The 20,854-nt window shown below is 55.8% G+C and overlaps 2 protein-coding genes across 9 annotated transcripts in view; both read right to left on the bottom strand.

Annotated features, from left to right (window-relative positions):
• Window positions 1-75: 75 nt before the first annotated feature.
• LOC119861380 (matrix metalloproteinase-23-like) lies at window positions 76-8,805 on the bottom strand. Its single transcript, XM_038416459.2, has 8 exons — window positions 8,584-8,805; window positions 7,165-7,295; window positions 5,920-6,056; window positions 5,301-5,468; window positions 3,186-3,350; window positions 2,561-2,671; window positions 2,214-2,340; window positions 76-1,566 (listed from the first exon to the last, which is right to left on the bottom strand). The coding sequence occupies exons 1-8, from the start codon at window positions 8,704-8,706 to the stop codon at window positions 1,359-1,361; spliced, it is 1,170 nt and encodes a 389-aa protein (XP_038272387.1). The 5' UTR covers window positions 8,707-8,805; the 3' UTR covers window positions 76-1,358.
• A 5,068-nt stretch (window positions 8,806-13,873) lies between these two features.
• Window positions 13,874-20,854, bottom strand: part of AP2M1 (adaptor related protein complex 2 subunit mu 1) — a 43,288-nt gene continuing 36,307 nt past the window's right edge. For all 8 annotated transcript variants that reach the window (XM_038416136.2, XM_038416139.2, XM_043491941.1 and 5 more), the window contains 5 exons: window positions 17,575-17,694; window positions 16,817-16,952; window positions 15,772-15,869; window positions 15,460-15,571; window positions 13,874-15,003 (listed from right to left, as the gene is read on the bottom strand). In XM_038416136.2, the coding sequence (XP_038272064.1) occupies window positions 14,869-15,003; window positions 15,460-15,571; window positions 15,772-15,869; window positions 16,817-16,952; window positions 17,575-17,694 (601 nt within the window). In that variant the 3' untranslated portion in view covers window positions 13,874-14,868. The remainder of the gene's footprint in view (window positions 15,004-15,459; window positions 15,572-15,771; window positions 15,870-16,816; window positions 16,953-17,574; window positions 17,695-20,854) is intronic.

Raw genomic sequence — 20,854 nt, 5'->3', positions numbered from 1 at the left:
CGGGGCTCTAGAGCGGGGATCAAGGTGAGGCCAGGCCGGGAGGCGGAGCCCAGAGGACAGGGGGCGGGGCAACGACACGGTTGCCCCAGTGATCAGAGGTTGGGCCCCGCCCACCTGCTGAGGGGCAGCTGGGAACCAAGCAGGGTTCGGCCCAGCTTCCCCCCCCCCCGCAGCCCAGGGGAACCGGCCAGCCTGGATCCTGACCCCCAGGGGGTGCTGGGGCCTTCAGGCCTCTCGCCGCCCCCCCTCAATGACTCTGCCCCGTGGGGGGCTGAGCCCAGGGACCTTGGCCTCTCTAATATCCTGGGACCCACACGGCTACCCCCCCCCTGCGAATAGCTCCCAGCGCGGCTTTTCCACGCGACGGGGCCTCAAACGCTTCTGAGAAGGCAGCCGAGGACTTGGGGGTTAAAATACCACTTTCCTTCAGCCCCTCATTCCCTTCCAGTCCTCATGAAGATGCCGAAAGGAGAGGCGGGGTGTATTGCTATCCAGCAAGGCAGCAGCCCCCTGCTCCGTGACAGGGCCCAGCTGGGCACCAGAGGCAGTGGGTGCACAGGGGAGATAGCGCCAAAGGGCCTGAGCAACCACTCACAAGGGAGCTTTGGATAATCAGCATTTCCAGCCCACTCTGCTGCAGTTTCTTGCAGATAACTTGTTTGGCGGGAAATTGCAGGGATCTATTCCAGGAAAACTAACATCCACACGCTTAAGGGCTGGGGTACAGAGCTAACAGCTGCGCTGGGCCAGGCTGTGGATGCAGGAAATGACAAATCACTGCTTCAAAAGGGCAACTGAGCCAAAAGAAGAAGGGCAGAAGAAGGCAGCTGGGATTCTCACCTTGGTTTTAATTCAGCTCTTGGTTTGACAGGGCTACAGCAGGGTGGATCCGGATATAAGCAGAGGCTTGAGATGCACGAGAGGGGAAAGTGGGCATGCTCACAGATACCAACTAACTGGGTGGGTAGGGAATGAAAGCAAGCAGAGGGCCTGGGGAAGCAGGCTGATAGCAATCTCATCCTCACCTCCTCCCAGCAGGAGATCACTGGCCTGGCTCAGGAATAGCGAGCAGAGCAGCTTCCGCCAGCACTGGGAGTGGGCCAACTAAAGGAGCAGGGTCCTGGCGTTGAACTTGCTATTATTTGGCCAGCCCTCATTTAAGTGCCCAGGATGAGGAGGATCCAGAGGAGATAGGGCAGGATGCTAAGTAATGAGAGACCCGAGCAATGAGACTGCTGTGACGAACAGGGCAGATACTGTCCCCACACAGGGCCCTGAGGCCCTGAGGCACATGTTTACAATTGTGCATGCATCCCTTGCCCTATGAATCAGGCACATGCATTTCCCTGCATGTCCCTTCAGAGCCCTGGTTGCTTGTGAGAGGAAGGACTCCTGGCCTTGAGCTTTATCTGCCAAGAATGGGCCCGGAGGATCCTGCTGGCGTGGCGGATCAAGCACGTGTACTCCCCTTCGCTGAACTTGGTGGCACGAACGCGCAGCTCCTGGCGCGGCAGCAGCTTGAAGCCGGGAACAGAATGTGAAAGGAGCACCCCATCTTTGTACCAGCTGCAAGAGAAAGGGGGGCAGTACAGTAAGTCCAAGGCAGCTGCTCTCAACTCGCACCAGCCGCCTCTGGCCCATCACTCAGTGTCACCCCGCGAATGTTAATGCCTTTCCTGCAGTTTCTGGTTTGTTAGCAGCCTCCTTCCCTCTGCCCAGAGCACTCCCAGCTACAGCAGAGATCAGGCCATTTCTCCCTTCCTTCCATCTCTCTGCTGTGCCTGCTAGACAGGGACAGGGACTTTATACACAAAACACAGTGGAGAAGTTTGTTTCATTCAGGCATGGTCAGAATCAGGACCCATGTTTGCTCCTTATTAGAGGGGTGTTCAAGGCTCAGTAGCCATTGAACCCCATTTGCTCTGCCTTTCCAAAGCAGTAGCCTCCTTCCTTCCTGCCCTCCACAGCTGGCAACATCTGCACAGAACCCAGCTCCAGGAGAGCGAGCTGCACTGGGAAAGACCTTCCCCCTCAGAAGACATCAAGCTTCTGGACAAGGAGGTTACTGCAGAGATCAGCCCTATGGGGCTAGAGTAGAGAGACCTGGGGCAGGTCTGGCGGCTACTGTGGGGAGAGTGAATTGTCTGTGACCCTGGGCACAGCAATGCTCTGCACCCAAGAAGGGCCCCCGGCTGCAGGGGGTAGTGGCTCACCTGACTTGCAGATGTGGCCCAGAGGAGTTCAGCCCACAGCGGAAGGTTATGACTCTGCCTTTGGAGATGTACTTGGTGTGAATACGTGGGGGGTGCACAGAGGGGGAGGAGGAGACAGCAAGGGGCTCTGAAAGAGAGAGACAAAGAGCAGTGATGCCAACAGCTGAGGGCCCTTGCAGCTCCCCCAGACCTCTCCTCATACTGCAGAGGCTGGATGGGGATTGAGGGGCATGGGAGGTGCTAGGTGGCATTTGCTTTGCAGGGGGCTGGGCAGGGCTGGTCGACCTGTGGGCAGCTGGTTTCTGTAGCTCAGAGCACCAGGCAGCAGCAGGGTTGGGGTGTCTCACCAAAGCAGGAGTTGCAGATTTTGGGGCAGTGCCTCTTCATGAAGGCTCGCCGGCGCGTGCAGAATCCCAGCCAGGCCCAAGGCTCACACTGCCGCTTCTCATCCACGCAGCCTGCAGGGACAGCACTCAGGGCAGGCCCCCGCTGAGCATTGAAGTAAAACCATTTCCTCCCAACCTGGGACCCAGCTACAGGGGGACTGACCTTTAGCACAGAAGCAGCCAAGGAATTTGGGGTAGAAGAGCCCCAGACAGTGCAATCCCCAATTGAGGGCTGGGCGGGATTGTTCCAAGCCATGGGGCTCCCATCCTATCCCCAGCTGCCTGTCACAGGTCAAAGGATGCAATAAAGGTCTGGACTGCCCTTTGCTCATTTTCCTCTCAGTGACCCCGCCCCCATAACCATTGCTGCAGCATCCATGGGATACTCTAGCCAAGGTGACCCCAAGGCAGCTCTATGTTCTGGGCTCCTGGCTGGATGCAGCTGGGCCGATGTAAGACACTGTCTCAGTGCAGGACGATGATTCAGCCAAAGGGGCCCTCAGGAGGACTGTCCCCTCTTCTGAGGCCAGATGGCGACTAGGTGCTGGGCATACATCAGTGCTGGCACTTTCTGGCACCCCCTTACCGTACAGTCGCTGAACAGCCCAGACGTCATCCTGGCTGATGCGCCATGTCCTGCTGTAGGTAGCGTTTGGGTGCATGAGCGCGCGGACGTCCCGCGAATGCCACAGGCCCAGGGCATGGCCGATCTCATGAGCTGCCACCTGGACCAGGTCATTCAGCCAGACCCCTGCAAGCACAAAGTGCCCCAAGGGAGTAGGACCACACAGACATGCTGCAGAGTGAACCCTGGCAGGTCCCAGCCACCCTGGTGCAGGGAGAGGGCTCTTGGAGCAGCCCCCTGAGCAAGCCCAGCCTGGCTTCTCTCTGCTACCCAACTACTAGCATCCTTGAAGAGCTACCACTGCAGCTCCCCACCACCCCTGCACACAGCCCCTGTCCTAACCCAACCCAACATCAGGGAATATTGGCTTTGATGGGGAATTCCCGCCCCATGCAGCAGCACAAGGGGCTCCTGTAGTGGGCTTTGAATTTGGGCCCTCACCTTGCAGCCTGGCAGGATCTGGGAGCCTGGCACACAAGCCCAAATAGAGGAGCAGCAAGCTCCAAAAGGGGGGAGTTCCCCATGGAGAACACCCTGCCAGGGAGAAGAGATCAGCTGTGGGAGCATGGAAGAGGCAGGGTTGGACATCATGGGCAACAGTAGCAGTGTCCGTTCAGCCGTTGCCTGCAAGGACGGAGCTGCGCACTCCCCATGCACAGCGCCCTCCGAGCTGACGGAGGACAGGGTTGTGGAAAAGCACCCACCACCCAGGAGGAAATGGCACCCAGGTGCCAAAAGCACGTGCAGAGCCACATATGTCCCCTTGCCAGGGCTCAAGGAACAGTGAGGCATCCACAGGTCCCCCAAGAGTGCAGCCCCACTGGCCGGAGGCCACCGCCACAGAGAAGGCTCCTCCTGCCATTCCTTCCATGCTCCTACGCTGACTGAGCTGCAGCCAGCTCGCTCTTCGCCAGCTCAGCTGGGCCCAAAGAGACAGTGCAGCTTTCTGGGGCAATGAGAGAGGCAAGGCCCCTGTGTCATCTGCAGATGGATGGCACCTCAACCCAAGCCACCTGGCAAACCCATGGGGAGGGGGAGACAGCAGATCCCTGGGGCAGAAGGGCCTCATGGGGAGTGAGCAATTCCCAGCCGCGACCTCTACTGGGGGCCCAGGAAGAAGCCACCCCAGGGCACAAGCTCATGCAGCTGGGACTTGAACCGGGACCCTTGGGAGAATCATAGGCTGGAGCTGCTCTGAGCTGGCCTTGGCCACAAGTCATCTCCCCCTGAGCGGAGCTGGGAGGAGCCCAGGGGAGCTGCCATGAGCTAGTCGCAAGCAGAATCTCTTCCTCCTGGGCTGGCCTAGCCGGGGCATGCCCTGCAGCCCTGGGCAGGGCTGGGAAGGCATCCGGCTCTATAGCATTAGCAGAACAAGGCGCCCCATGCTGGCTGTAGTATGTGCAGTCAGCACTGGCCACTCTACCCCACGTCCCTCCCCCTCTCGCCAAGGCTCTGCTGTAGCATGGGGGTGGGTAGCATAAGCCCTGATCCTTGGGGGTGGGGGCAGGCTGAGCCTGGCCATCAGGGATGGCTCTATCGATTTTGGGGCCCCAAGCAGTCACCGCCGAATTGCCGCCACCACTGCCGCCGAATTGCTGCCACCCCTGGAAGAGCGGCAGGGCTGCCGCCCAAAAGCTGCCGCGGTGGGAAGAGTGGCGGAGCTGCCGCCGAATTGCCACCGTGGGACACGGACTGCCGTCCCAAGCACCTGTTTGGAAAGCTGGTGCCTGGATCCGGCCCTGTTGGCTGTGACAAAGCACTGAGAGCCAGTAGCGGACCATTCTCATCACTTAAGCATTAATTGGCTCCCCCGGGAAAGGGCTGATGGAGGAGGAGAGGAGTGACTAGACTGGGGGTTGATGGCGTTGGGGTGAGAGTCTCCCTGGAGAAAGGGCTGGGGATTAGGAAATCTGGCCTAGCTGTGCAGCGCAGGATGGAGCTGGTGCTTTGGTGAAGGGAATAATGAACCTCACAGAGGTGCTAACCAACCCAAGGCTGTTTGTGAGGGATCTCAGGACAGGAGAGGCGCCTGCCCTAACCCTGGCAGGCCTCTGGCCACCGCATGCTCCCTCCTACCTTGTTTCCAGCTGAAGTGTGAGCGGCCCAGGATCCAGAACTCATGGTTGTCAAAATGGATCTCGCCCCAGGGTGGCAGGAAGGCATGGGCCAGCTCTCCGTTCAGTCCATCGAAGCAGGGGTGCCGCGGGGAAAACCAGCAGTCAGTGTGGTTAAAGGTGTAGAAGCCTGCCCAACAACAACTAGAAAGATGTCCTGGAAGCAGAGGGCCATGTGAATCCCAGGGAAAAGGTATCAAAGGTGGGAAATCCCAAAGGAATCCCAGCTCTGGAACTTGCTGGAGAGCAGGAGGTATGATTGGATCTGCTAAGTCTGCCTGTGACAGCCCCTCTTCGGTGCCAGGTGTGCGCAGGGGAGGGCCTGGGAGCTTGTATGGATGCTCTGCTGGGGCAGGGTCTGGCAACAGGGAAGGAGTGAACAGGGGTGGCACATGGTCTCAAAGCCCTTCAGATGGCTCCCCTGCAGCTTGGGTCTGCAACCCCCAGAGGCAACCCCAGAGCCATCTGCACAAACGGGAGGAAGGCAGCAGGGAGCTCAGAAGAGGCAGGGAGAGCACCAGTGAGAGACGGGGTGCCGTGCCAAGGCACCCCCAACCCCATCCCCAGCCCCTCATTTCTACCTATGGTGATGTCAGCCGGCTGAGCAGGGGGCTGGCGCCGGAAGCTGAGGGGCGAGACTTCACTCCACATGCGGAAGGCAGCAGCAATGGCTCTCTCTGTGTCACCCTTGTTCAGCGTGCTGGGGAACTGCACGATCCTGCAGCAGGAGGAGGGGAGCGTGACCCATGGTCCCCAGCTGCTCCTCCAGCCTCTACAACAGTAGCCAGGGCTGCTGTAGGGAAGGGGCGGGAGTGCAGGAGGCTCTCAGCTACTCCGGACCCAGCCTCTGTAGGGAGCAGGGCAGGAGCGCTGGCTGTGGGGGGGGGGGGGGGACTCCCAGCTGAGCCAGACCCAGCCTCTCCCACTAGGGGGTGCTGTGCAGGGTAGGGCAGGAGCGCTGGCTGTGGGGGGGGGAGGGGGGAGCTCCCAGCTGAGCCAGACCCAGCCTCTCCCGAACAGGGGGCGCTGGCTACACTAACAATTCTCAAACTCCTTCATACCACAAACTACTTCTTGAGAGCTGAGGCCAGCTCCCCGCCCTGCCTCTTCCCCAGTGCATCGAGCTATGTGGAAAGGGCCTGTCTGGACAGCATGAAAAGACTGTATTAGGGCAAGTGCAGCAGCAGGGTGCCAGGGTCCTGTTCCTTCTGTACCCTGGGTACCTACATGGCAGGGGCGTCCCCATGGGGTCATAGAGCCCAGCCGCAGGAGTGGTGGGGGATTATTTGGGTTGGTTGAGCCCCCAGATGGAGGGGTTGGATCCCCCAAGCAGGCAGAAGCACTGCTCAACGAGGCAGCCCCTGCTCCCTGCCACGCATAGCCCGGGGGAACAGGTTCGGAGCAGAGTCAGGGCCCCATTTCCTGTGCAGTGGGAGCATCGGAGCATCCGACAGAGACCTCTGGGCTCCTTGGAGCCACGGAGCTGTTATCATCCTGAAGGAAGCAATTAGCTCCTGCTAGCAAAGGCTGGTTTCAGGGAGTCGCTGCTCTCCAGAGACATGCAATGGTGCAGAGGCGGTGGGAGCCAGGGGCAGGCTCAGCGGTGGGAGCCAGGGGCAGGCTCAGCTGTGGAGCCACCTTCCGAGGCCTCTCAAAGCTAAACAGGGTGAACAGGGACAGCCAAGAACTGGGCTAACAGCAAGGGATGGGGGCCGTGGGCCAGGCTGGAGCGGGTTCAGCTGAGCTCTGTGTAGGGTGCTCCATATGGGAATAGCTGGGGAGGCTTCAGAACAGGCCGCCGCACCCGTTCTCCCCAGTACACTCACTTATAGGTCAAGTTAACATGGTCCCACTTATAAGCAAGTGGGTTGATGGCATAGCGCCTCCTCCTGCCCATGCGACGATCTTGTGCGACGGTGAAACCGGGATCTGACTCTCGGGGGGCTGTCGTTCCCTCCTACAGGAAAATAAGACAGGCCTCCCTGCAACCACTGTGAAGCAAGAGGAGCAGGATCTCAGCCAGGCTTCCCCCCGCATCTTACCTCCCACCCAGCCAGCATGGTGTTGCAGCCTCTGCTCCCATAAATGCCAGAGACCCCACCCAGACCACACCTGCCTCTTTGGGCAGCTCCTAGGTCTGACTGTTCAGCACAAAGGGGCAGAAGGTTTCCATCCAAACAGCGCCGGCGCCAGAGACTTCCCCTGACAGCTGCTTCTGGGGACACCCTGGGACCGCCTCTTTCCCAGTGGGCCCCAGGACTCCTGAGCTGTCCCTGTAGCATGTCTCGGCAGCCCAGCATGGGCCACAGCGGTCACCTTGAGAGCCCATGGGCAGCCCTTGGGAAACCATCTCCCTCTGGGGCATTGCACTGGGCAGCATCTACCAGCCAATGGCAGCTGCAGGTTAGCAAAGGGGGGGGGGTGGCAGCCAAACTCAGACCAGGGAGTTCTGCCAGGCTGCTCCAGAGGAAACTACAGGTCCCAGTGTGCACTGTGGCCAGTGACCCCAGCCTACCAAGCCTAGCCAACCCCCATATGAAAGCCATCAGCTGTGATCTGCTCCGTTTTACCCCCGAGGGGCAGCATTCGGGCTCCTGGTGCGTTGGGCAAAGGGAGCAGCACTGGGAGTTAATGCTCCACCTCCATGGTTCGTTCAAGGACCAAGGGGGCAGAATGAGGGTCCCCTCTTCCCCCTGGGATGGTGCTGATTTCACTCCACAACTGCCCTTCCCCCAGCCCAGGGCCCACTGAAATCTGGCTCAGAAAGCTGAGATCCCCTCTCCACCCCCAGCCCCGGACCTAGGGCAGGTGTTGGACTGCGGGCTCTGCTTTGTGAAGAAAACTTCTGTGGTGTATTTTGGGCTCTTTTCCCAGCTCTGGCCAATGCTGCAGCTGAGGAAGTGGGGAGAGGTGAGGGGCTCGGCGGGAAACGGGCTGTGAAGCCAGAGGACCCTTTCACTGGCCAGAGTGCCCCCCATGATTTCAACTGGAGGAGACAGAGGCAGCTCTGTGTCTGGTTCTAGCAGCCTCAGTCTGCAACACTCTAGGTAAGAGATCCAAACTCCCTGGGTTCCCGGCGGGATGCCCCTAACCCCCTGCTAACCCCAAACTTTGCCTCCCTGACTTCTGTTCCCTCTCCTGCACCCCCCATACTCTACACCCCTGCTCTCCCTCTCCCAAGCGAGGGGATCAGCTACACAAAGCCCCAGAGTTCAAAGTCCCAGTGGCAGAAGTTCTCCACTCACCCCGTGATTCCAGCCAGCTCCTTGCAAAGTCTGGAAAACAGTCAGCAGCAGGATCAGGAGATCAGCCGTGCCCCCCCCCCACCTTTGGGGTGGCTGAGCCGGCAGATGGGGGCCCGTGCCCATGGCTGGGCTCAGCTCTCCCCTTCCTCAAGCGACAGGGCTCAGCACAAAGTGTCCCCTTATCCCCACTGTGGCCGATCCCACCGACAGCCACCCGCACACGGGCCCTCTGCTGTGAGAGCACACGTCTGCGAGGAGCCCCCAAGCCGCAGCGCGGCTGGCCCCAGCCCTGCTAGATTGGATCCATCTGTCCACAATGCACGGAAACAAAGCAAAGCCCCACTTCAGCCATTCCAGCTTCACGGCCAGATGCCGACCTCTTCCCCTGCCTAGCACAAACCAGGAGGCTGCACAGCACCAACAGCCGAATTATCGCACTGACAGCCGGATTGTCACACCGGTAGATACGCCACGACCTCCCGCCCTGTTTCTCCAATTCTGTGCCTTTCAGCCTGAGCATCCCCCATTTATGAGTTACTTGCAACCCCCCCCAACCCTTGCCAACCACTGCAGCCCGGCATCTCCCCCCCTCCCAGCTCATTATTCTGCCAGTGCCCCCATTCTGTCCTGGACTCCTTGACACAGCCCAACGGATGCCCTTTAGGCTCAATCATAATTCAGACCATAGGACCAGAAGGGACCTCCTGGCTCACAGAGACCACTAGCAATATGTTTCGGGTGCCAGGGGCAGCCAACAGAGAGGTAAAGCACTGTGGGGCAGGAGGCAGCACTGAGGAAGACCCGGCTGGTGGCTACTACCCTGCGCCAGGCTCAGCTGCAAGTCCCGACTGGGGAACACAGGACTTCCTCTTCCCCTACATGGCATCCAGGGCTCGGTCAGACCCACCCCCAAATTTCTCCTCATGGCTGCAGGAAGCTCTGCAAACTCCCCATCCCCCCCCCCCCCGCCTCTCCCCACTTCCTGCACCCATCACTTCTCATCTGTACAGGGAGGGATCCCTGTACAGGGAGCTGCACCCCCATCTTCCCAATCCCCATGCATCTAGCCCTCCTGCTGAGCCTCCCCCCAACTCAGAATCCCCCTTAATGAGCCCCACTCCCCCTGCAACTGGAGCACCCCAATGAGTCACCCACACCAGGATCCCCACCAAGTCCCAACCAGCTGCACCTGGATCCCCACCCCACTGAGCCTTATTCCCCCAGCTTCTGACCTCCCTCTGAGCCCCAACCACCTTCACCTGGACCCCCCTGCAGAGTCCCATTACTGTTGCACCCAGAACCTCCCCCCCCACAACAAGCCCCTGCACATCCAGATGCCCAGTGAGCTGCCTGCAACCAGACTGCCCCACACAGAACCCTCTCAACCCACACCTGGATCCCCCCCCACACACTAAACCCCTCCATACTTAGATCCTGCCTTGCTGAGTCTGCCTGCCCACACCTAGTGCGCCTAGTACGGAGGGGCAGGGCCCTGGGGTATTTCTGGGGCAGGTGCGTTTCTTGCTCTGTGTCAGGGTTGGGTGCAGCCTCATCACTGAGTTTATGTCCTGGGGGCCATGGGGGACAGCTGCACAGTGATCTCCCACCTCTGTGCAGCCAGGGGCCTGTGCTCCCCACTGCCATGCTGGAGTCACATTTATTTGACAAATAAAATTTGCAGAATTGTAAAATATTGTGCGCAGAATGCCCTAAGGAGCACCTGTAGTTCATTAGGACCAATTCAGAAGAATGAGGTGGAATCTGTGTCCGTGACCATAACTAGATCTCCCAATCCCGCCTTAAGACCCCCTCATGCTGGGGGAAGGCCAGTGGTTTGGCACCGCTGCCTTTGCCAATCATGAGTGGCTCACTCTTCACCTCAGCCCCTGCACCTTCCCCATCAACAAGATGAAATTCAGTAAAGAAATACACGGTACTACACTTCAGGAATGGGGGGGGGGGGAGAAATCAAATGCACAAATACACAATGGGGAACCAACAGCTAGGCAGTGGTACTGCTGAAAAGGATCTGGGGGTTACAGTAGATCACATATTGTATATGGTCTAGGTTTACTTGGGACTGCTTTTACCACAGAGGGCTGAACTTGACTACTTCAAGGTCCCTTCCAGACCTAATTTCTGATTCAGTTGCTTTAAGCACTTGCTATGTCTTGTTGTCTGTACATGGTGAGTTTTGGGATGGGGCTATTGCTATGTACAGAACCTAGCACCCTACTCTCTACTCAGGGTTGGTGCACGCTAGTGGAATAAAGTCACTACAGCAGAATCAACTCTCAGTACTAGGGAGGATTTGAACTGCAAACACTAAAACAGAATCAATGCACAGTGCATCGCTCAGGCCCAGCCAATGGCACCAGTTTCAGACAGGAACATCACAGAGCCTGCAACTGGACTCAGCTCGGCAGGAAGGATATGTCTACACTGCTGCTTTTAGCCCTGTAGCGAGGTGTCTCTGTTTTGTTTGCAGTGTAGACATTCCAGCTCAGGCTGGAAGCCAGGCTCTGGGACCTTCCTCCCTCACCAGGGTTCAGCTTGGGCTCCAGCTTAAGCGGAAACAGCAACACTGATATTTAGCTTCATATCACAAGGCCCAGTTTTGCTGGGTGTGTTGTTTTTGGGGGTGGGGGGCCGAATAGACATATGTTTAGGGAACAAGGATAAGTGATGACAAGTGTGTGCTCTAGTTTAAAATAGAAACCCTGGTGTTAGAAGAGGAGAGGATGCAGAGGATTTGTTCGAGTGAAGGTCAGGGCTCTTGCATGCACGTAGAGCCAGGACAGAAGCCCTTCTCATTACATGTTCAGTATTTCTAGAGCCATGTACCAAGGGGAGCAAACCCTTGGCAGGCAGATTTTACTACAAGTCCTGGTCAGAACCAGTACTAGAAACTGGGAGCTCTTAGCAGGAAGCTAGTGCTGCTCCCGGTCACATGAAAGGGTGGCCCCAGCCCATCCAGCAGAGCAGAAGCCCCTAGAGCAGGAAATCCTAGGCTGTTCATCCACCCCCATAATACATACCAGCTCTTCTTCCTCAGAGTTGTGGTCACTGTATGCTACCGCCAGCCCAGACATCTCTGATAGCCTTAGGGGCAGATGATGCTGGTAACAGTAGTTTGCCCAAGAACACCCTCCACAGCCCACCAGAGGAAAGGTGGTTGAGCCCCAGGGTCTCATGGCCTCAGTCTCCCAGCTGCAGACAGTGATGGCCCTGTAGGGGTGCTGAGGGGGAGGAGTACGTACACCACCCTAACCTGTGCTGTGCCTGGCCCACCCCAGAAGACAGGCAGCTGAGCACTGGCCTCTGCCAGACTCCACTTATCCTGGGGAGCGAGGGCCTCAGTGCTGAGCCCAGCTGGCCTGAATGACTGCAGGTCCACTCAGCTTCATTTTAGAGCCTTACACAGAAACTGTAACTGCTTTCACAACAGAGCACCCTGCCCCCTCCCACTCAGGAAGAGGGGAAGGGGGCTGAGCTAGCTGGATGGCTCTCAGGCTGCCTTTAAGGGCAATAGCAGCAGAGGGGAACTATTTCAATTTATTCTCTGGCATACAACCAAGGACCTTGGGCCTTGCAGAGAACAAGAACCAAAGTTGCTTAGGGTTTGCCATGGGGATGGCCAGTACTCAGCTGCTGTGTCTTCCTCCAGTAATTCACAAGGAGGGACACTTCCGCAGAAGGCAAACACCTCGCCCACTGTGGCGAGATAGCTCATCCCCAGAGCAGGACAGAATTCTTTCCCCCAGGACCTACAAACTTCCTGTTGGTACCAGTTCGTGTAGCTCCCAGATAGCCCCCTGAGCACTTCCTGGGGGGCTGCAGTTGGGACAAGTAGGGGGATGGGCTCCGTGTCCAGATCCTGAGACAGCATCCAGCCAGGCTCAATGCAGATTATGATTTTAAGGTAGTACCAGTAGTTTGCAAGTGGGGCCTTGTTTTTGTAGTAGGGAGCATAGGACAGGCTGCTGCGTAATGCTCTTCCCTTAAACAAGGGGAGCTGGAAACAGGGCGGTGCCTATGCAACTAGCACTTCACTATGGTCAATCATTAGTGTACAAGACAATTCTCCTGCATGCTGACATTATGGCTTTAGGGAGCCACTGCCTATGCTCCACAGGAACAGGAAGTTCCTGAGGTGGGGTCCAGAGACAGACTTGCATTATCAGACAAGGACCGACCGGCAACTCCAGGCGCAAGCCCTCCAGCATTAGGCTACGAGGAAGCCTCCATGTTCTGACTCTCTCTCACTCTACTGCTGCAGAGATGGGCTCTAAAAGCCTCTGTTCCCACTTTGAGAGTTAGCCTTTGTGTCTCAGAGGTAACAGTAATTAAGGGTAACAAAGCAGAGGTGCTAACCTGAGTCTGCAGACACCCTAACATGGGAGTGCCGGGGGATGAGCTACCCCATTCATCTCAGTGGACTGAGAAACCAATGTTAGCCCAATGCACCCACCCCTGAATCTGACTGCTAGGTTCCCCTTCCACCCGACTCAAGCCTTGCACTCTGCTCTGCTGCAAGCAGAGACTGGCTGGGTCACTCACTCCCGGCCAGAAGACAACAGAACCAGATCTGCCTCATGAGCTGTGTGCTGGGCCAAGACCACAGTAAAGGATTTTTACTTTCTCTCTCACCCCCACCCCCACCCCATGAGAACACTGCTTTATAGCAAAGTAATGAGCACAGGACTACAGTGCTGGCCATTTGTATGTCATTGAGCCAGGCCGAGCCTTTTCTTAAGTCTAGGTGAAGTTGCTGCAGAATCCAGGGGCTCTCACTGAAGGTAGGTGTAGCTTGCCAGGCTCCATGGGCCTCAAGCACTAGCAGCTACCAGAAGTCCAGTCAGCAAAAGGTCTCTGCCTGAAAGAAAGTTGCCACTAAAACTGCCAGATCAATGACCCCCATCAATTTGGGGCTTCTGCCCATTTACTACTGGGCTACAGGGTGTTGCCACATGCTGCCCTGCAGAGTCATTTGAGAAATCAGAGGTCTGAACAAGTTAGCAACACAGCTGGGTACTGCAAAGCGAGGGTGTCTGCTGCAGGGAAGCTCTGTCACAACCCAAGAGTCCAGGGAGCGAGGGGTCAGGTGAGTGGTGCTGCCATTACTGGCAAGCAAGAGCTTCACTGGCCCTCTTCACCTGTCCCAACCAGGCAAACTCTCAAGCTATTGAGAGCCCTGACATTTCCAGCAACATGGCAGTATTTATCGGTCAAAGCCTGTGTCCCAGCTTGGCTCCTTCAGGGCCCCCGTAACAGCAGCTCTCACAGCCTCCTCTGTTCTATGTACTTTATTAGGTTTAGAACTGGACAAGTCACAACGTGTACAAAATGGAGACCACACTATTAGAAGCAGAGGACTGTGGGTAGCAGCAGCATTTCTATAGACCCAGAAGCATTTGGTAGAAGTGTGGAGAGGGTAGGCTGGGGCAGGGGGCTCTTACTGGCCATCATGTTTCAGATTGCCAAGGACGGATCCTGTAGTTCACATCCTGGGTACAGTAAGGATGACCTGCGTCCACACCCGCTGGGATGGAAGAGGAGTTTCCAATACACTGAGGGCAGACTCTGGCTCAAGCCCGCATCAGGTGGGGATAAGTGCGGCAAGGACCCGATATGGGCTGTGAAATGCTGTGCCACCCACATACACACCAGCGAGAGCGTCTTAAACCCTCATCATCCTTTTTGGTCACAAACCTTCCCATGGCAGGACACGATACTGAAGACTTTGCAAGGGAAAAAAGGGAGGTGGGGAGGCTTGGTGCGCTCACCACACCTAGGTGCCTCAGACTGCACAGCAACATCTACCACAACAGCAATAACTAGTACAGGAGCCAGGTCAGCGTCAACTCAGATTTGTCCAGTCTATGGTTTTCAGGCCTACTCTATGAGTACATATGCACAAGAACTTCAAAAATACTAGGATATGATGCAAGTAGCGAGACACCAACAGAAGAGTTTAATGGTGGATGTTCCCTAGAACGATCCTAGGAGGATGGTGGTTAGACTAGTCCCTCCCCACCTTGGGACAGGAAGCAGGAGGCTAGCTATGCTCCTCCTGTGCATGGTCAGATTCTGAACTTCGTTACCACCAGAGTGGCAGCTGGAGATCATAGACAGGAGAGTCCATTCCCGAGGTGAGCCACAGGGGTCTAACTTCCAATCCATGTGCAGAGGGGGCCGGACAGATGCTCTCTTTAAGTGTACTTGAAGACCAAGGAGACTGGGAGGGTGGCAGGGGAAGAGAGGGAACCCGCCAGCCTCTTGGGGCTAGCACCTGGTCTCGTAGATTCCGCTCCTGCCGATGTACCTCACCCATTTGATCACATCATGATCACTGTAGTTCAGCTTTGGCTCAAAGACTTTCAGATAACGCACCTTCAGCCCAGAGGGTGCGAATGGGACCTGTTCAGAGAGGGAACAACCAATGGAAAGAGTATGAGCAGAGCATCTGAGAACACTGCAGGCACCGGGGATCCTGATCATGGGATGCAATGCTATGAGCCTGGCACAGAATTCTTAGTCCTAGGGCCGGTCTTCCTCCAAACCAGGCATGGCAAAAGCCAGAGGGTAACGGTGGGAAGGAACAGGGAAGGCATTTCTAGTGACTTTGAAGGCACATACACAGGGAGTGATGCAGCCACAAGGCTTGCCAAGGGCACAGTTACACAGGGAACATTCCCACTGCAGTTAGGAACACAAACTGTGGACCTCCTCCCACGGCTCCCAAAGTGGCCTCCTACAAGCCTGAGCTGGAGAGAGCTTCCATAGCAGAGGTTCCTCCCAGCAGGACAGGTGGCAGCAGCCAAGTGCCCACAAGGCTAGATTTGTATCTGAGGAGGAGGGATGCAGTCATCCTACCTCAAAGTTCATGGAGATTGGCGGCCGAGCCCATTTCTTCTTGTCATTGGTGGGCAGCAGTTCAATCTCTGCACTGATCTGGGACTCCTTCATTCCAGCCATACGCTTAATTCTAGAAAAGAAAAGGCCAGAGATGTCAGACTCTGGGATTCCAGCTATTCCACCTCTTCTCTAGGAAACAGGGGTCTGGCCTAGTGCAGACAGTGTGCTGCAAGCCCCAAGCACCCAGCAGAGTTATGGACTTACTCCTGATTTGCATGCAAGTGTGGTTTCCCCCATGCAAGCAGATTCCAAGCTGCCATGCTCACTTACTTCCACACAATGGCGTTCTCACTGGCCTTGTACTTTGCCTTCCCTTTCATACAGATGACTTGCACTCCACTGGTGTTGAGGGGAGTTGGGATTCGGACCTGGAAGACAGTCAGTGAGCAGAGGCAGGAAGAACTCTGGCTGGGGTTAAGAGTCTGTGGGCAGCTTCATCTTAACTCAAGAACAGCCATGACTGGGCAGCTTGTCCTGTATCCCCTGACCCTATCCCACCCATTCCAGGGCTCACAAGCTAGCTGCTACTGCAGAAACACTAGATACTGCCCCAGGAATTATAGCATGAGACTCTACTCAGAGGGAGAGAAACCCAAGGGCTTGGAGAGAGCGCTTTAAACCCCCAAGAGCCAAAACTGCCAGCTGGTGCTGAAGGAGCCAAGTGAAGGGCAAGATAAAGCCTTTTCCCTTTAATTCAGGCAGGCAGCTCTGCTTGAGGAAGCACTGGAGGGCTGGAGTGGAGGGGGAAGCAGGAGTATGCCTTCCAGCAGGTGTTACAAGCAGCCCTCCTCAGGAAGGGTAAACCCCACTGTAGAGGTGTATGCATGAGGGGAACAGGTTTGCATGCGAGCCCAAGAGATTTACATTAACGTACACCATGAATGCCTGGATGAGGTAGTCAGGAGTTCTGCACTGCAGTATTATGTTCCCTCTGGCAGCAGGCTCTGCTGCTGCACATCTGTACTTGGCCTGGTTACCTCTGGGTGCAGTGAGCAATGGGGCTCCTCATAGCCCACTGCATCAGGTGAGTGAGAAGGGTACAAGCATTACCAGTGCCTGGAATGCTCAGCGAACAGCTGCTGGGCAGGTGCCTGGAAGAGCACAAAGTGAGCCCAGTCCAGCACCTAGGGAATGGTCCCAATTCTGAGATGCAACTTTTCAGGCGGATCGCACACAGCTGACTTTGTAGCCCTTTATCTCCCTGAATGGCAGCACCAACACTGAGCCTTTCTAGTTTTGCACAGAGGATACTGGGGTCCCAGCTAAGCCCCCTGCTTCTCTCCAAGGCACAAAACCGCATGGGGCTGTGTCTTACCTCTATCTTCTGGGCCAGCAGGGAGGGTTTGAAATTGGATTTGATCACCACTTTTACTTCCAACTTGGTGCGGCCCACCTCCCGCACCAGGGGAATGACACGGAAGGGCAGGATGATGTCCTTGGTGGTTCGGTATCTGCAGGAATAGGACGAACACATCAATAAGCCCTGCAAAGGAGAAGGCCCTTATGGCCTCAGATAGCAGCTGCTCTCCCAAAAATGAGGAGGCCAGCCATGTACGGGAGGTAAGCTCAGACTGCTGGATGGCTCCATGATTAAGAGCACTAGCTGGAGACACCATTTAAAGTGAGCTGCCCCACAAGCAGGATGGGGAAGTATAGGCCAATGGTTAAGATACAGGACTAGGAGTCTGGATTCCTGGAATCTGTTCCTGGCTCTTGAGCCAGTCACATACAGGTTGTGTTAAGTGCTAGCAAACAGGGCTGCATCCTACAGATTAGGGGATCTGTATGCACTGCTTTGGGAATGGCTGAGATGACCCTGTGCTTCTGCCCTTGACCTGTGTGCCATCTGTAAAACAGGGAGCCAAACAGATCATTCTCCTCTGAGAAGGTGCAAGGCTCAGCTTGTTAGCATATAGACCTGTGAAGCCCCTAGGAGAGAAGGGGGGACCAGACGGGTAGGGTGCACTAGTGCTCAAGGAACTTGAGGCCAGCTGGAAGCTAGCAGCACAGAGGGAGACTCCTGCAGCAGCGAGGGAGGCCAATGCAGTGGCCCTGCATTCCCAATGGCCATACCTCATTAGCTCAAACTCTCCATCAGGTGGGATGAAGCTGATGCTCCTCTCCGAGTCGAACTTGCTGAGCCGCACACACTGGTGGAAAGTGCAGTCGTCAATGGCGATTGACTGTTTGCCGCTATAGCACAAGACAGAAAGTTAAAGTGCAATTTGTGGCCATCTAGAACGTCGTGGGGCACGTGAGGTCTGCCCACGTTGCATTTCATAGTGAGTATTCTATGTGAGCACTTTGCCATCACACGTGTATCCACGAAGTGAGGGAGGCAGGGAGGGAGGGAGGAGAGATTCAGGGGACACAGACCTGCCAGCTCAGACACACACTTTCCTTGTCTCAGTGAACCACTGAAGTCACATCAGACCTTCAGGATACTTTCCTAAGTGAGAAACCTGAACCCAGGCCTCGGCTGGGCGCCCCCCATGATCTGAGCTGGACAACAATGCCGGAGTCTGCCCAACAAACATCACTTCACTGGGCCATGGGAAACTCAGCCAACCTCACCCAAGGAGGCGTGTCCCTGCAGTGAAGTCTGAGGGGAGAGGAGGCATTTTCCTGCACACAGCGCTATTCCACTCTGACCTTCTGGGGTGTCCCTTCTCAAGTTTCCACCTTGTGAAGTTTTCTAGTCACCAGCCATGTTTCCATGCACCTAATAGTGGTTCATTCCAGGGCCACAACCCTTCCTCACTGAGCCAGCCAGCACAACAAGTTTGGCTTGTGAAGGACAGTGCTTCCCTGCCATAGGTCTTAAGTTCAGGTATTGAGTTTCTGGCATTGTACCTGTAGAAGCCAGAGAGATGCTGCTCCTGGAATGACCAGAGTGCCTGGGATAGAAACTGAGTTCCACCACTCTGAATATCCTCATTACTGCCTCAGAGGACGCAAGGGGCACTTGTCTGCCTCAAAAGCTTTGAGGGGATGCGTGAAAGGGACAAAGCCACCAAAAGTGACAGGGAAAGGATGCCAGAGTGCAGGAGACTGGCGGCTGGGAGGCCTTGAGGGCTTCATAGCCAATGGGGGAGCGGTGCAAGAACAAGCAGCCTGGGAAGCAGTTTGCTTCTCATTTATGCAATAATCTGTATCCCAAAGCAGCCAGTTGGTGGAGGCTACAAGGACAGACTCCAGTCTGACTGGTCAGCATCTACTATACACAGCCTTTGTATTGCAGCCTTGACACAGGCCACTCTTCAGTGGGATCTGCCTACTGCTTCCCTCTTCTGCGAAGCCCAAGGCCCTTCTATTTTGCCAATGGAGAGAGAAACCTTTAGGTCCTGGTGCCTTCCTGTGCATCTATGGAAGGCCTTTGTTGCTGGACTAGCCAGTTTATTACAATAGTCAATACTTTTGCAGAACTGAAAAGTCCTACTGATCGGAGAATTATGGAGAGGCTGGGACTTCAGGATTGCCTAACTTTAGCTTCTACACCAAAGCGGAGCCACTTGTGCCTTAAACCTCCATACACTGGAACTCGGAAGACAGTTACCATTGCTGGGCACTTCAGTACCAGAATTCAGTGCTCCTGCTCACTGCTGCTGTGGCCAGAGACAGCTCAGGTTTTTGATCACTAAGACGGGGAGTTTCCCTTCCTGCTTCCCTACCTTGGAGAGGCAGCATTATGGCTGGCAAACTTGTTTGAAAACTCCCATCCTGTCTCCCCACTTAGCACTTCTGGCCAATAAAGGAGCTTTGGAGAGAGATGGCTGCTATTTGCTACTAGTGCTGGAGACTTACCAGCCAATGCAGAGAACTTTACTAGCTAGAGCAGGGGCTCTCAAACATTTTCTTTTTGAGGCCCCACCAACAGGCTACAAAGATTCCACGGCCCACCTGTGCCACAACAAATGTTTTTCTGCATATGAAATCCAGGGCCAGTGTTAGGGGGTAACAAGCAGAGCAATTGCCTGGGGCCCCATGCCACATGGGGGCCCCCCATGAAGCTACATTGCTCAAGCTTCAGCTTCAGCCCTGGGTGGTGGGGCTCAGGGCCCCAGCCTTCTGCCCCATATGGTGGGACTTCAGCTTTCTGCCCTAGGCCCCAGCGAGTCTAATGCTGGCCCTGCTTGGCGGACCATCTGACACCTGCTTGTGGCCCCCCAGAGGGCCCTAGACCCCTGGTTGAGAACTGCTGAGCTAGAGGATTTCCCAGAGCAGTAGCTCCTTGCCAAGGGTCACATCTACAACACAGCTACTGGACAGACGGGATCGAAGGGGACGGTGAAGTTCTCATCCTCAGCTTGTTCTGAAGGGTAAGCAGGTAGCAGCTCAGTCACAGGAATCATCAGGAGAAGTGTCTGAAGTTTGAGTCACATGCACAAATCACACAAAGCGAGAGACAGGGATAGGGAGCAGAGCGGAGCGCGCGCACACAGCAAAAGCAGATTATCTACCTTCCCAATTCACTGGGGTCAGCAGAAAACAAGAGGAAAATGTAACAAATGGTTAGTGGGAGGCCGGAGCTGCTCAGTGCTGTCGGCAGCCCCCGCCCGAGTTAGCACTCTAGTCCCAAGCAGGGAAGCTGGAGAGAGCACAAGCCTCTCTATACAGCATGAGAGCAAGGGAACTGACTGAGCACGTGGCACCAAGGACTAAACCCACAAGGTTCACAAGGGTGGGTGGGGGAGGAGCCTTGAGCTCCCGCATCACCTGCTCTTTGGTCAACACTGCCCAGAGACAGGTTTAACACCAAGTGATGAACAGGAAGTTGTTGTCTAGCTGGCCATTCGAAGCAGGGCTCAAAGGTCAGTGATCTGGCTTCAACATTAGTCATGGAAAGGGAGATTAGCCTGTGCTCCCTCCTTCATGCTACATGAGGATATAGTGCAAGTGATCCACGTAGCATTGGCCAGAACAGGCTGCTTGAACAATTATGTACTCTGGAAGGAAGCAGCTCCCCAGGGGATCCCTGCAGGCAACAACTGTAGGGAGGAAGTGGAGGAATCAAAGCCTCCCACAGATGTCTGACTCCACAGTGGCATGTCTGAGTGAAAAGCCACTAGAGTAGTTGGTTCCCTGTGCAGCCAAGTAGGACACAAGCATGACTGGACCTACAGGATGCCAGCTACTCTCATTCTGATCTCATGGTCTTGTGTAGAATAATGGCACCAAAGCTTCTGTGCAACTAGCACCAGGTTGTCTCCTTGTTCACATCGGCCCTGGTTCCTGGAACTAGATTATTCTCAAGACAGCAAAATTATCTATGCTGCTGCCTTCAGGCCAGCTTTCCCCTTTTAACCTTCAGAGCAAAAAGTGTCAATGCAATATATTCAAAGACATCTAATGA

This window comes from Dermochelys coriacea, chromosome 9, assembly GCF_009764565.3.
Source record: "Dermochelys coriacea isolate rDerCor1 chromosome 9, rDerCor1.pri.v4, whole genome shotgun sequence".
In the NCBI taxonomy this organism is placed as follows: Eukaryota; Metazoa; Chordata; order Testudines; family Dermochelyidae; genus Dermochelys; species Dermochelys coriacea.
This window is presented reverse-complemented; position numbering and strand designations above follow the sequence as displayed.